Genomic DNA, 15,714 nt, shown 5'->3' on the forward strand with positions numbered 1-15,714 from the left:
TCGCTTAACATAATACCCTCCAGTTCCATCCACGTCATTGCAAATGGCAAGATTTCATTTTTCTGATGGCTGAGTAATATTCCATTGTGTGTATTTACCACATCTTTATCCATTCATCTGTCGATGGACATCTGGGCTCTTTCCATAGTTTGGCTATTGTGGACAATTGCTGCTATAAACATTGGGGGGCAGGTGCCCCATCAGATCACTACATTTGTATCTTTGGGGTAAATACCCAGTAGTGCAATTGCTGGGTCATAGGGTAGCTCTATTTTCAACTTTTTGAGGAACCTCCACACAGTTTTCCAGAGTGGCTGCACCAGCTTGTATTCCCACCAAAACTGTAAGAGGGTTCTCCTTTCTCCGCATCCTCGCCAACATCTGTCATTTCCTGACTTGTTAATTTTAGTCATTCTGACCAGTGTGAGGTGGTATCTCACTGGGGTTTTGATTTGTATTTCCCTGATGCCAAGTGATGTGGAGCATTTTTTCATGTGTCTGTTGGCCATCTGTATGTCTTCTTTGGAGAAATGTCTGTTCATGTCTTCTGCCCATTTCTTGATTGGATTATTTGTTCTTTGGGGATTGTTTGATAAGTTCTTTACAGATTTTGGATACTAGCCCTTTATCTGATAAGACATTTGCAAATATCCTCTCCCATTGGTTGTCTTTTGGTTTTATCAACTGTTTCCTTTGCTGCGCAAAAACTTTTTATCTGGGGGCGCCTGGGTGGCGCAGTTGTTAAGCATCTGCCTTTGGCTCAGGGAGTGATCCCAGTGTTCTGGGATCGAGCCCCGTATCAGGCTCCTCCGCTGAGCCTGCTTCTTCCTCTCCCACTCCCCCTGCTTGTGTTCCCTCTCTAGCTGGCTGTCTCTGTCAAATAAATAAATAAATAAAATATTTTTTAAAAAAACCTTTTTATCTGGATGAAGTCCCAGTAGTTCATTTTTGCCTTTGTTTCTCTTGCCTTTGGAGACGTGTCTAGCAAGAAGTTGCTGTGGCCGAGGTCACAGAGGTTGCGGCCTATGTTCTCCTCAAGGATTTTGATGGATTCCTGTCTCACATTTAGGTCTTGAAAATCCCCTTATTGTTTAGGACATTCTGAGTTGGGTTTTGTATTGCTTCCTGCCAAAAGCATACTATCTTATATAACAGGGGCGCCGGGCTGGCTTGGTCGGTGGGCATGCAACTCTTGGTCTTGGGGTTGTAAGTTTGAGCCCCATGTTGGGTATGGAGCCTACTTAAAATAAATTTTTTTAAAAAACCTTATACAATAGTTCATAGAAACTTTTGGTAAAATGATTAATAATAAAAATATTAAGGTCCTTTTAAATGTGTATGTCCTCTTTTCCACTGCAAACATAGCCCTGGGAGAACAAAGGTTCTCTGTCCCCTTTCCTTTTGTCAGCTTTTGGCCTTCCTCCGCCTGCAGTTCCTGGTCAACCGAACTGATGTGCTTCTTCCTCTCAGTCTTCTCAGGAGTCTTGGCTGAACTTAAGTCGGAAATTGAAAGCACACAGAGAACATCTACAGGTACCTTCTCCCCTCTTACAGGCAAGTGTGAACGGAGCCGCAGTCTGATTTCCCGGTGGTGTTGAAGGGCCAGGAGGCCCCCTCCAGGAGAATCCCCTCCCCGCCGGAAGCCTAGCCAGGGGATTCTGACCCCAGGGCAGTCCCAAATCTCCCAGAGCCTAAGCAGCTTTGAGCATGACTCTTTCTTTTTTTTTTTTAGATTTTATTTGAGAGAGAGAGACAGAGAGAGAGCAGGTGCCCAAGCGGTGGGGAGGGGAACAGGGATAACCAGACTCCCTGTGAGTGCGGCTCGATCCCAGAACCCTGGGATCATGACCTGAGCCCAAGGCGGACACTTAACCGACTGAGCCACCCAGGCGTCGGAGCTTGACTCTTGAGACAAGAACCAAACTGGATTCTGCGGGCTCCGGGGTATGACTAGGGATCCCTCCACTGCTCAGTTCCCTGTGTGGCGGCCCTTGGATCCTTGAGAGGAAAAAGCCTGCAAGGTTCTCTCTCCTTCTCTGACCCACTTGGTTTCTGGACTCTTTCTCCCTTCTCTCCTCTCCACCCCACTCCTCACCTTCTCATCTCTCCACTTCTATTTCTCCCTTCCCTTGGTCTCCCACTTATCTCCCGCTTTCCCCACCTCCATGTTCTCCCCCTCCCTTCCTTCCAGCCAGACAGGAGGACAGCAGTGTGCTGCGGAGAGCGTCCCCTTAAGGGGTACAAGTGTTTCTTCCTCTTCCTCTTCTTTTTTGTGTGCAAGTAATATTTTATTTCTTCCCCTGGTTGCTAGTAACGTTGCTGTATATTTTTTGTGAAAATTCACCTTGCCGCGCTGGGAGAACTTCTAACTGACAGTGGCCCTCTCTGGCTGGGAGAGGATGCGCCCGCTCCCAGAGCTCAGGACCCGCTGGGCCCGGCTGTCAGGTGAGTGTCTGCGTGGCCCGCAGGCAGACGGTAGGCAGGGCAGTGTGTGGGGTAGCAAACTCTTTGAACTTGACCGTTCAGCTGTCACCAGGCCTCTTCCCACAGGAAGTAGGGTGAGATGGATGGCGGAGTGTCATGATTACGGAAAGGAGGCTCCAGGCAGCTGGCCTGATGGGCAGGAAATCCTGTCCTGGCTCCTTTCAGGGGCGTGCATGTGCTCCAGCCTGTGCCTGGTCAGAGAGGGGGCAACCAGGGCTCCTCTAGCAGAGGCCATGAGCCAGGGTCCCACGTCTTCACAGCGCATGGAATGAAGTACTGCCTCCCACCATAGTATCTTCTTTAGCAAAGCAGGGGGAGGAGTGCCTGGTGTCCCAGAGTTTCCTGCTCTAACCTTCTGCAGCTCATAGACATTGTATGGAGGGAGGGAGACTGCCAGGTGGGCCAATCCACACCTCCTCTCGGGCAGTCGGAATCAACAGAGAGTTGGGGTGTAGGGAGGACATCACTGCCCTCCTTGGACTCCCTGACTGTGGTCTCCTCCGAAAGTGGATCCTTCAGCTGCAGATGGGACCACACGTATGTTCCAGCTCCGGTACCAGCCCAAGACAGGTTGCCCCTGCTTTCCCCGTCCCTTCCCCTGTCTGTGTAGGGACTGCTGCTCCTTCGCAGCCAGAGGATCTTGGCACATCACCCTGTGAAGGAAGAGCTTCAGGCTCCTGGGGAGCAGTGCTCTGAGACCCACCGTGATCATTAAGAAATGTTTCTTTTATTTCCTGAGTCTCCTACTCAACAACCTGTATGCTTGGGAAAAATGTCAGAGATCATTTAAACCAACTGCTTTCTTTAACCATGTGGACAGCACGGACCAGTGACTGGCCCAGGCCTGGGACCAGGTTTCTTGATTTGTGGTTAGGTGCTCTTTCCTCGCAACATGAGCCATCTTGCGCGTAAACCCCTCTGCCTAGCTTTCCCGCCCTCCGTAAACCAGTCCCACCTGCTCAGGATGCCCACAGCCTTCCCACAAAGCTCTTTGGCCCTAGCCTTACCAAGGAGCTATTGTTCTCCATCATGTTCCCTGTCGTTTAGCCATCCAAATCCTGGCCCATCCCTCAAGGCCTTAGAATTGACTTAGCACAGAATGTTCTCACTGATATGCTGTTGGACCAGAGCATCAGGCTTGTTCAAGACTACAGGGCTCATTTTCTGCTGGCCCAGGAAGAACGCCTGCCATGACCTCCTTCATCCTTTCCCATGGGGTGGCCCTGCCTCCTCCCCAGGCATGGACCTACTGACCACTGAATGACCTACCAATTGTAAACTGACTGAAAGGCATCGAGCCCGTGGGGGAGCTGCTAGGAAATGGGGTATGTTCTGGAGACCCCATGCACCCATGTTTGATTGGCAAGGCCAACTCCATGTGGAGGCCATAAGCTAAGAGGACAGAAGTTTCTGCTCCAGGATCTCTGTGGAGACAACATTCTCTGCCTGGGAATGGGGAGAAGCTCTCACCAGGCACAGTCTCTTCCCAGAGACCTGCAGGATCAAGTGGAGGCCACGGTGAGAGGCCCAGTTTCTATTCTGACAGGCGGTGTGACTTAACTGCAAGTGACCCTTCTTGGTCTCACTCACCCAGTAGCCGGAGCCCCTGCCTCCACCACAACAGCACCAAAGACAGTGGGACTGACCTGCTAGAAAGAAGGTCTGGGTCATCACAACACTTCACTCTTCAAGGTGCTCCTGGGGACACCTGCCAAGAACAAGAACATTCCCTTCACAACCCTATTCCCATCTTCACACCTAAAAACAGAATAATCATTCCATAGCCTATAACACACAAATTACTACAATAGCGGTTTTTCCCCCCTTCAAATCCGGGATCCAGTCTAGGTGTATACATTGCATTTAGTTGTTGCATATCTTGGTCTCCTTTTTTTGTCTAGAACAATCTCCCACTGTGGTGGGTTGTGGCGGCCCATTAAAAAGACATGTCAACATCCAGGAACCTGTGGATGTGACTTTATTTGAAAGAAGGGTCTTGGCAAAATATAGTTCAGGGTCTTGAGATCATCCTGGATTGACTGGGTTCCCAATCCAATGACAAGTGTCTTTATAAGAAAGAAAAGAGAAGACATAAGAAAGAAAAGAGGAGAAGGTCATGTGAAGACAGAGGCAGAGATTAGAGATGCAGCCACAAGCCAAGGAACCCCGGGAGCCACCAGAAGCTGGAAGAGATGAGGACGGATTCTCCCCTGGAGCCTTTGGAAATAGAGGCCTGCCAACGTCCTGATTTTGGACTTCCAGGCTCCAAAACTGTGAGAATGAATTTCTGTTGTTTTAAGCCACCAAGTTTGTGGTAATTTCTTATGACATCCCTATGAAATTAAAACACCCATCTTTAAAAAAAAAAAAATGACACTGACTTTTTTGGGATGTCTGGGTGGCTTAGTTGGTTAAGCGTCTGCCTTCGGCTCAGGTCATGACCCCAGGGTCCTGGGATGGAGTCCGGCATCAGGCTCCTTGCTCAGCGGGGAGCCTGCTTCTCCCTCTGCCCCTCCCCCCGCTTGTGCTCTCTCCCTCTCAAATAAAAAAATCTCTAAAGAAAAATGACACTGACTTTTTAAAGAGTCTAGGAATTGTTTTACTATAGAACGTCCCGATTCTGAAATTGTCTTCAGATTGACCTTTTAAAGTCATAAATCAGATCAAGTCATTCCCCTGCTTAAAACCCTCCAATGGCTTTTCATTGGATTAAAACAAAATAAACTATAAACTCTTTACTCTGATTTACAAAGCCCTGCGTGCCCTGACTCCTTCCCACGCCTCTAACCTCCCCTTTCCCTCTCTCCTCCTCACCCACCTTGCTCCAACCTCACTGACCTTTCTCTAACTCCTCAAGCATGCGGAGCTCATCCCAGCCTTATTCCTACGCTCTGGCTCTCCCCTCTGCCCAGGTGACAACCAAATAGAATTCTTGATCTTTGATCCCAGATTGGGGGAAATAGCTAGGAAGGATGTTATTGGGACAATTGGGGGAATTCTAATAGGACTGTATATTAGAAAATATTGTTCTAGCAATGTTAAATTTCTTGAGTGGGTTAATAGTACTGTAGGAAAATGTCTTTGTTTTTAGGAGACGCATGCTGAAGTGTTTGACGGTGAAATATCATGATGCCTGAAACTTACTTTCAAAGGAATTGTGGCAAAATATTAACAACTGGTAAGGCCAGGAGAGGGTATAGTGGTGTTTACAGCAGGCTTCTTTCACCTTTCTCTGAGTTTGAAACTCTTCAAAATAAAATGGGGGGAAAGATGGACAATTTAAAGAAAAAAACTTAATCCTGGAATACTCAAATTTTCGTGTGCATTAAAAATCATCTAGGAAGTTTGTTAAAATGCGGATTCTAGAGATTCAGGAGAGCTGGGTGGGGCTCTGGAGTCTACTTTTTAACAGTTCCTCGGGTGACTCCGTCAAGTCATCAGGCCACACCGTGAGAAGGAAACCCACTTAGCATTCCATGTCCATAAGCTGCTCTTCTATTCTCCGGCTGAGGGGGAGCTGGTTGGAAAGGTCAGGAAGGCAGTCAGAGATGTGATTTTATGGGGCAGGACTGGAGATTGGGAACATAGTAGAAGATGAGGAGGCTGGGGGTGGGGTTTGAAGGCAAAGAACAGAGTTTGCCCTGCTTCCCTGGCTTTTTGATTGGGGGTGGGAGCTGCTGGGGCGGAATAGAGGAGGCTTCTAGAGATGGGGTGCAGAATGGAATCAGGGCTCTGAACTCCTAATGCCAGTGTTGCTGTTCTATTTTACACACCCTTATGACTTTTATCAGCTGTAGAAAGAAGGTCAAATAATGGTGAATCCCCCAAATTTCAATGTTCCGTGAACCCCGAGTCTTAGATGTATTCAGACCGCAGACATGTCATTCTAGATTCTGACCAGAAGGTGGCAGCAACATATCTCTCTTTATTTTCCGGACCACCTGTCATGGGAAAGATTTTTTTTTTCAGGTGCCTCAGCGTTCCCTTCAGTTTAATCAACATTTATTTGACCTAGACCCTATGCTATACTCCACAGACACTAAGGTGACTAAGACCTGATCCCTGCTTTTAAAGATCATATTGTCAGGAATGGGGGAGTCAGACATATAAACAGATTAGTGCTAGTTTACTAGCTGTATGGCCTTGGGCAAGTTGCTTAACCTCTTTGGGCCTCAGTTTTTTCAACTGTAGAATGGGGATCATAATAGTACCCATGTTGTAGGGTAATTAAGAGAATTAAAAATGATAACACGTGTAAAATGTATCCCACATAGGAAATGTTAACTATTACTATACGATAGAGTGAGAAAAGTGATGGGATGGGAAAGATACCCAGAGTACCCCCTAACTGGGAGGAGTGGAGCCTCCAGATGGAGATAACGGGGAAGGGATTCCACTCTGGTGCAGCCGCTCAGTCCGTGGGGACCCTGCGGCTGGACCAGCCTGGGAGAGAACCCCGTCTGAGAAGTGTGGAGCCGGAATCCTCCCGGCTGAGGCTCATCTTGGTGCCTACGCGGCCAGAGCCCAGAACATCAGCAGCACCTGACCCACCAGGATGTGCCTTCCTGCAGCGGGAGCCACTGTTAGCTTGCTGTGCGACCTCACACAGGCAACTTTGTCCCTCTGAGCCTCGAGTTCTACCTGAGTGATGGGGAAAGGGGCCCACAGAACCACGTGACGGTGCCGAGTTCCACATCTGCGCGCTGCGGAGTTGGCTGTATAGTCAGCCAGTTCAGGGGCAGCAGGACTTGGAGCTAGGGGTGGAAGGGGTGCACTAGGAAGGCAAAGAGATCTTGAGGATGACATTGGACTTTCCTCAGGATGTGGACTGGTGGTCGAGCCAGTCCTAGACCTCCGAAGGGCAGGGGGACCCCAGCTGACACTTCGTTACAAGTAATTAGGGCTATGGCATGTCTCCTCTGTGTCTCAGTTTCCTCCCGTCATCACACGGCAGGGGAAGAAGGCCATCAACAGTGCTGAGCACCTGCTGTGAGCCTCATGACATGCTGACTACTTCACGGACAAGTAGTACACGAAGTACTTAGCTCTCAGATGTCACAACAGGGATGAGGGAGGGCTCATTATCCCTATTTTACAGATGAAGAAACCGAAGCTCAGAGAGGACAAGTGAGTTGCCCAGGGTCACACAGCTCAGAAGTGCCCAGGCTGGTAGCCTGATCTCTTCTTTTTTTTTTTTTTTTTTTTTAAAGATTTTATTTATTCATTCGACAGAGATAGAGACAGCCAGCGAGAGAGGGAACACAAGCAGGGGAGTGGGGGAGGAAGAAGCAGGCTCATAAGAGGAGCCTGATGTGGGGCTCGATCCCGTAACGCCAGGATCACGCCCTGAGCCGAAGGCAGACGCCTAACCGCTATGCCACCCAGGCGCCCCAGCCTGATCTCTTCTTGCATGACCTTTTCCTTCATTCGACTTTAGCCTCCATTGCCCACTCCCTTAAAAACACCCTGGAAATCTTGCCATTCATAAATATCCCAGCTCCAGAATCACAAATCCATGCATCTTGCTCTCCAAAAACAACTTCCTGCTCTCTCGGTGCCTCTTTCAATTTCTCTGTACTAGGACTGTTCTTTGGCCTTGCCTGGGAGGCCAGCTACGGACCTCTTTACTCTCCCAATCTCCCACCCTCTCTTGCCCACACGCCCCTTCCTCATCCAGCTTTGAGTCCACGGCCTGGCATTCGGTAGCAGACTTGCCAGTGACCTAAGCTTCATTGCTCGCCTTCCTTGCAAACCTCTGAATGCATCTACTTGTCATTTCGCCCAAGCCTTCACCAGAGCAGCGGGTGTGTGTGTGTGTGTGTGTGTGTGTGTGTGTGTGTGTAATAATAATACTGGCTAACACTTAAACAGCACATACTGTGTGCCAAGCACTAAGTGCCTCACATATTAGAACTCAGCCAATCCTCCAACACGGTGAGGTAGGTACATCCTTACTGCCCCATTTATGGATAAAGAAAACGGAGTGAACGGAGGTGAAATCACTCACCCAGACCCAAAAGCACACAGCTAATTAAATTGAGGAGCCACGATCAAATGCAGGCAGTCTGTCCAGAGTCCTTGTCTTCATCAGTACATTGAGGAAAGATCAGCCAGGCAGTACCTGGCTCCTTCCACCCTGGGTCCAGAACTGCTCTCAGCCACTAGCGGGGACGATCCAGAAGAAGTCCAGATCCTCACTGCGCTCGGCAGCTGACAACATCACCGGGAAGAGCAATAATGATAATGGTAAAACTAACTTACATTTCAGCCATTATCATACATGTCCTAAGTATTTAATCCTCCCACCAGCAGTATGAGGCAGACGTTTTGATTACCCACATTTTCCTGGGGGACATGGAAGGACATTGTAACAAGCCTATATTCCTACAACCCAGAATGTTGGAGTCAGATGGGAAGCTTGGCAGCTGGATGCTAGAGCCCTGGCTCTTAACTGTGACCCTTTTCTACCTTTCTTCTGGCCTCTAGGTCTCCCAGGCCTGGCTCTTTCTGAGTAAGGGGGAGGAGTCTTCTCTGACTTTCTAGCAGGCCTGGTTCCCCCACCCAGGCCCTGGCCTCCCTCCCTCTGCAGCTCCCAGAGCCCTGCTAAGGAGGCCCTGGTCCCCTCTCCTCTGAGGCACCTGGGTGGTGAGCTGGGAACTTAAGCAGCGAAGGGCTGGGAACTCCACCTGGAACTGCCTGGGCCCAGCCCAAGGGGCCTCTACCCGACTTTCAAAGGCCCAGATCTACCAGCAGCTCCCTATAAAGACAGAGCCTGGGAAGGACCAGCTCAGACTCCCAGTTTGCTCCTTATGAACAGCAGACAGAGACGGGGCAGGGCCTAGGCTGGGGTCGATGGGGCTACAGGCCGATGGCAGCTGGGGCTCAGAGCCTAGGGCTGTGACAGAAAGCACCAAAGCTTCCCTGGCATCCCCCCCCCCCACATACACACACAGCTGCCAAGCCCCTACCCTCAGCCCAGGCTGGACCCCACCCCTCCCCACTCCTAGAAGTCAGGGGGACAGGCCCAGGTTTACCCACCCTGTCTCTTCTCTCCCATCCTCCCTCTTCCCATTCCCCTGGCAACCAAACCAGACCCATCAAGGAGAAGGACCTGGCAGCTGTGCAGGGAGAGACTAATGGCCCGGAAGGAAGGAGGGGCCTGGAGAGGAGACGAAGGAAGGCGGTAGGGATGTGAGCAGGCGGGCGTTGGCCCATCTCAGAGGACACACAAAGGAGGGGAGGTTCCTCTGCCCTGCAATGCTGAGGTGTTGGCTGGCCAAGGAGCCACCCTCCTCGCCCCCTCACCCAGAGATCCAGCCAGGAGTTCCAAATCTGCTTCCCCAGATGCCCAGCTCTGGTCCTCAGGGCCTGAGGTGGACCTGTCCATGCTGGAAAGCCCTGGAGTCCCCGGCGGCAGCAGCCCCATGGCTCTTGGCAAACCCAACGGGCCTCAGCACCCGGCTCCTGCAGACCACCTGAGCTGCCTCTGCCCGCTCCGGGGCCGCCCGTGCCTGAGTTCTGGAAGCCGCAGACATGCAAAGGCCAGACGTCAGCCTTCCCGATTGGGGGGGGGGGGGGGGGCAGGAAGGGCTGCGTGGTTGTGCGTGTGTGGTGTGTGTGCACGTAGGTGATGTGGCGCGACTACGCATACACATCTGTTCGTGTGCACAGGCTTGTGGGTCTGCTTTGGGGCCTTCTCTCTCCTCCCTCAGTCCCGGGACCACGAGCGATGGGCACTTTCTCTTTCCCCATCTCTTCCCCCTGCAGCCCCCACCCCCACCCCTGGGTACCTGCAACTCCTCAATAGTGACCGGTTCCTGCCAGTCCGCTCCTCTCTCAGCCTTGGCAGCAGCTGCCGCCCCCCAGCCCCCTCCCCTTCCTACCTCAGGACTCGCTTGGGGCTTGGGTTCCCGTAAGGCCCATGACTGAGCAGCAGTTGGTTGGGGGAAGGGAGAATCCAGGAGAGCCGGACAGCGTTCAACGGGCTCCTTCCGCTCAGCCTCTGGCAGGGCACCGACCCTCCCGAGTGGGACCCAGAGCTGGGCCCAGGCACCCTCAGCCCCCTCCGCCGGGCCCTCCTGTGGGGGCCTGCTGTAGGTCCAGGTTTGGGAGCTGTGTCTTTAAGGCTGAGACATCAGCAGGCAACCCCCTGGCCAAGTGTCCAGAGGAGGGGGAGGGGAAATGGCCAGTCCATTAGCGGCAGGGCTGGCGCCAGGCAGCAGACCTCCACAGGGCCCTGGGGATTACCGAGGGATCAGCCCCTCCCCACCCCCCTTAGCTCCCTCTGCCCTCCTGTCCCCCGTTTTTCCCTGGGTGTGGTAACAGAGGGGTAGCTGACTAGCTGACAGCAGGTAAACGCGGGGCCTAGCCTTCAAGGGACAAGTGGGGGCACAGGCCCTGGGGCCTAAGCCAGGCCATCTCTCCATCTACCGAGGCCATGTCCTCCCCACTCAGGTGCCAGAAGCCTGCCCTTTAACCTCCAGTCTTCCTATCCCCCCGGTTTTGTTTTGTTTTTTTACTGAGGTGTAACTGACCCAACATTCTATTAATTTCATGTGGACAATGTAATGATTCTACATTAGTACATCTCCGATTTTAACAGCTCTTTCAGGCAGGAACCCCAGGTCCAGTCAGGCCCTCGCACCCTAGGCTCCAGCTCTGGATGCTTGCTGGAAGGTGCTGACCCCCAACCCAGGCCTGCCAGTGGTCGCCAGGCCTGCTCCCTTCCCCGCCAGCAACAGGGGGAATCAAGTAGGCAGGGCGCCAACAACCGTGGAGGGAGGGTGCGGCTCTCCTGCTGTTGCGCAGGGGTGGGGCGTCCCCCTCCCCACATAGACCCGCCGTCAGGCCAGTGGGAGGAGCTGCCCGTGCCCCCCCTGAGCCCGCAGGGCTATAAAGCCGCCTCGCAGCGGTCTGCAGCTTCTTCCCAGCTCCCGGACCAGCTCTGCCAGCGGTGAGTGCCCATCCTCGGCCACCATGAGCCACCCGTCGGGCCTCCGGGCCAGCGTCACTTCCACCTCCTACCGCCGCACCTTCGGGCCACCGCCCTCACTGTCCCCCGGGGCCTACTCCTACGCATCCAGCTCCCGCTTCTCGAGCAGTCGCCTGCTGGGCTCGGCGTCCACCGGCTCCTCCGTGCGCCTGGGCAGCTTCCGCGGCCCCCGGGCAGGCGCGGGCGCCCTCCTGCGCCTGCCCTCGGAGCGCCTCGACTTTTCCATGGCCGAGGCCCTCAACCAGGAGTTCCTGGCCACGCGCAGCAACGAGAAGCAGGAGCTGCAGGAGCTCAACGACCGCTTCGCCAACTTCATCGAGAAGGTGCGCTTCCTGGAGCAGCAGAACGCGGCCTTGCGCGGGGAGCTGAGCCAGGCCCGGGGCCAGGAGCCGGCGCGCGCCGACCAGCTGTGCCAGCAGGAGCTGCGCGAGCTGCGGAGGGAGCTAGAGCTGCTGGGCCGCGAGCGCGACCGGGTGCAGGTGGAGCGCGACGGGCTGGCGGAGGACCTGGCGGCGCTCAAGCAGAGGTCAGGGGGCAGCGCCGGGGCTGGGCAGCGGGCCGTCGAGGAGGGAGTGGCTCCCCTCGTCTACCAGGCGTGTGCAAGGAGCAGGCTCTCCCGCGGGCTCTCACCGCCTCACCCGCCCTCCCCCTACCACTTTGCTGCCTCTCTGGGGAGGGGAGGAGGGAGGGAGGAGTTACTATGCCCTGTGTATAAAGGGGTCCCGTCTCAGCTCCCAGCCCGTTAGAGAGAAAGTGGGCGAGTCCATTGGGCAGTTTGAAGACCCCTCCTCAGAGTCCTGGACAGTAGCAGCCTCTATCCTAGACCCTGGGGTGCGCGGGGCTGATGGTTGGGCGGTGGCCCTGCAACTGTCTCTGCCCATTCTTCTTGCCAGGTTGGAGGAGGAGACACGCAAGAGGGAGGATGCGGAGCACAACCTCGTGCTCTTCAGAAAGGTGAGCCCGGGCCCCATGTCAGCTCAGTCTCCCCACGTCTACCCCCGCCTGCGTATCTAGGGTGGCATGTGTGGGCGCGAGGAGGCTACCAGAAGCCTCCAGAGACGGGCAGGGAGGGCCTGGCCCTTCCTCGGCCTGAGCAGCCCCTCCAGGCTCTTGAACCCCCACTGCCACTCCCTTAAGGACGTGGACGACGCCACCCTGTCCCGCCTGGAACTAGAGCGCAAGATTGAGTCGCTGATGGATGAGATTGAGTTCCTCAAGAAGCTGCATGAAGAGGTAGGTGGACCAAGTGTCAGGGGGAGGCTTCGAAGGCTGCAGGCGGTCTCGTTGAAGCTGGACGGCAGGCGCTGGAGAAAACTGGCGAATGCAGCTGGGGAAGAGAAGTGAGATTCGCTGGGTAGACGCAGCCCAACCCCCCTCTACAGGTGGTTTGACTCCCACCCCTGCGCCACCTGGTGGCGAGCGGCGGAGCTGCACCCCGTAACTTGGCCGCTGGCTCGGAGCGTACCGGGCGCCGGCCGCGTAGTCCTATGCGCGCTGCGCTCCCTTGCGCCCCCTTCTGTTTATTCGAGTGTTTCTTCTCTTTTCGGTGCGTGAACTGCGCGGCCCGCGTGGGATCCGCGCTGCAATCCCGACAACTTGTTGTCCTGGACGGCAGGAGCTGCGAGACCTGCAGGTGAGCGTGGAGAGCCAGCAGGTGCAGCAGGTCGAGGTGGAGGCCACCGTGAAGCCCGAGCTGACGGCAGCGCTGAGGGACATCCGCGCTCAGTATGAGAGCATCGCGGCGAAGAACCTGCAGGAGGCGGAGGAGTGGTACAAGTCCAAGGTGCGAGAGCCCGGGAGGGTGAGGGAGGGTCTGGGCGAGTGGGGCGCGGCGGGGAGCGCGCGTCCCGCCAGCTCACGGCCGTGTGGCCTCGCGCGCCGCAGTACGCGGACCTGTCCGACGCCGCCAACCGGAACCACGAGGCCCTGCGTCAGGCCAAGCAGGAGATGAACGAGTCCCGACGCCAGATACAGAGCCTGACTTGTGAGGTGGACGGGCTGCGCGGCACGGTGAGTACCAGACTTCGCGCCCAGGCCCGGGGAGTGGAGGATGAAGGCTGTTCCCCCAGTGACCTCCTGCGGCCCCCTAGAACGAGGCGCTGCTCAGACAACTGCGGGAGCTGGAGGAGCAGTTTGCCCTGGAGGCGGGCGGGTACCAGGCGGGCGCCGCGAGGCTCGAGGAAGAGCTGCGACAGCTAAAGGAGGAGATGGCGCGGCACCTGCGCGAGTACCAGGAGCTCCTCAACGTCAAGATGGCCCTGGATATCGAGATCGCTACCTACCGCAAGCTGCTGGAGGGCGAGGAGAGCAGGTGGGGGGGCAGGGCTGCTGGAGGGTGGGGGTGTAAGGATGGTAGGGGTTGGGCGTGCAGGGAAGGGGCGGGGCCCCGGGCCGAGTAGCTGACCACTTGCTCCCCTCCCAGGATCTCCGTGCCAGTCCATTCTTTTGCATCCTTAAGTATAAAGACGACTGGTGAGTCTCCCACGCCCGGCTTTCAACCTGCCTGTCCCCTTGTCCACTTCTGCCCCGACCAGACTCTTGCTGTGCCTCTGCTCGGGGATCGAGTCTGTCCATGAATAACTGGGTCCTGGTATAGACCCACCCCTGCTCCTCCTGCCCTGCCGCTCCCCTCCCCTCATAGAGGAGAGTGAGGGCTTAAAGGAGAGACACCCCCAGCCTCCTGTCTTCCATCCCTTCATCCCACTTTTTGCAGTGCCTGAGGTGGAGCCTGCTCAGGACAGCCACAGCAGGAAGATGGTTCTGATCAAGACCATCGAGACCCGGGATGGGGAGGTGAGAGGGACACTCGAGCCCAGGACCCCATCATTGCCCACATTATTTCTGAGCCCCAACCTGGCTGCAGCTGATTTTAGAGTTTTGCGAGTTAGTGGTCTTCGGGCGGGAGGGAGACGGGGCGATAGAGAAGGGGGATGGATAGTCAGCTGGTTTTACTGGAGGAGGAGACAGCATACCCCAAAGGAGATCGGAGGGGGGTGGTGCCGACTGATTTGTGCCCTTCACATGCCTTGTCCCCAGCAGGTGGTCACTGAGTCCCAGAAGGAGCAGCGCAGTGAGCTGGACAAGTCTACTCACAGCTACTGAACCCGTTGGTCCAGAGCTCCCTGACCTTGCCCGAGGCCTACTCCAAGTCCCAGACCCTAACACCAGTACTGAATTAGTCCTCTCTTGCTCTGCATGTGTCTAGGGGGTGGCACAAGTCACCCCTTCCCTGGCCTGTGGCGAAGCCTTACCCAGCCAGCAGTAGCTGGCCCTTCTATCCCTGCCCTGACACATATATATGACCTGTATGTTCCCCTTATCGAGTCCTAGTAAGAGGCCAGTGATCCCCAGATCAAGTCTACTCCTGCCATTATCCCATGACCAGTGGAGTGGGCCATGGTCTGAGTTTCATTTTTGAATCAAATAAAACCGCTGTCAGGAGAAACCACTCCAGTGCATTTGTGTCTGTGGAAGTGGGGGTGCCTGGGGGGAGGGGGGCTCAGCAGTATTTTCCCCTTGTCTTAGTCATTTCTTTTCTGCATCCCATATCTTGGCATCCATGGTTCCTATCTATCCTAGCTCTGCATCCACGCCTCCTCGACGGCTGTTGGCCAGTGGCAGCCCCGAATGTCTCCGTGCTTTCTGCATGTGCCATAGGCCCCTCAAACGCAACATGTCCAAAACAGAACTCCACTCCCTCTTCACCGGTCATCATGTTCTTTCTCCAGGGTTCCCCACTCTAGAAGAAGGCACCACTAAGGACTTCTGCCAAATTAGAACACCTCATCTTCTACCCCTTTTCTTCACCTACCCCCCAATTCTGTTAATTCTACTTCTTAACTTTTTCAAGTCTGTCTCATTCTCCCCATCCCCACTGCCACCACCCTCGTCCAGGCCACCATCATCGTTTGCCTGGGTTCATTAACTCCCTCACTGGTCTCTTGCCCCTGGCCTAGCCCCGCCCCCACCTAAACCTACTTGACACACTTGGCCAGCAAATCAGATTCTGCCACCGTCACTCCCCACCCTGCTGGAAAATGCCGACTCGATAATGCCCTCCAACTCCACTCCATCCTGCCCTTGCCTTCAAGTCAAAATCCACTTCTGAGTTTGTTTAAAATAATCGTTTTCACTCAATTATTGTGCTATATGCAGGGAATAAGCCAGAGTCCCTGCTCTCAAAGAGCAACCAGTCTGGGGTAGGGGCCAGAGACCGACAAGGAGCTCCTTCCAGCTGT

At 54.6% G+C, this 15,714-nt stretch overlaps 1 protein-coding gene across 2 annotated transcripts; it reads left to right on the forward strand.

The window, feature by feature from the left end:
* Positions 1–1,076: 1,076 nt before the first annotated feature.
* On the forward strand, positions 1,077–14,924 carry PRPH (peripherin). Of its 2 annotated transcripts, XM_002922372.4 has the most exons (11): positions 1,077–2,445; positions 5,576–5,662; positions 11,087–12,002; positions 12,370–12,430; positions 12,614–12,709; positions 13,092–13,259; positions 13,361–13,486; positions 13,567–13,787; positions 13,899–13,948; positions 14,190–14,269; positions 14,516–14,924. In XM_002922372.4, exons 3-11 carry the CDS (start codon positions 11,461–11,463, stop codon positions 14,576–14,578), a joined length of 1,407 nt encoding a protein of 468 aa, XP_002922418.2. In that variant the 5' UTR covers positions 1,077–2,445; positions 5,576–5,662; positions 11,087–11,460; the 3' UTR covers positions 14,579–14,924. The 2 variants fall into 2 exon arrangements, with proteins under 2 accessions (XP_002922418.2, XP_011227160.2); XM_011228858.3 differs by lacking the exons at positions 1,077–2,445; positions 5,576–5,662 and having other exon boundaries at positions 10,767–12,002; positions 14,513–14,924.
* Positions 14,925–15,714: the final 790 nt, after the last annotated feature.

The sequence above is a fragment of the Ailuropoda melanoleuca genome, chromosome 16 (assembly GCF_002007445.2).
Source record: "Ailuropoda melanoleuca isolate Jingjing chromosome 16, ASM200744v2, whole genome shotgun sequence".
NCBI lineage: Eukaryota > Metazoa > Chordata > Mammalia > Carnivora > Ursidae > Ailuropoda > Ailuropoda melanoleuca.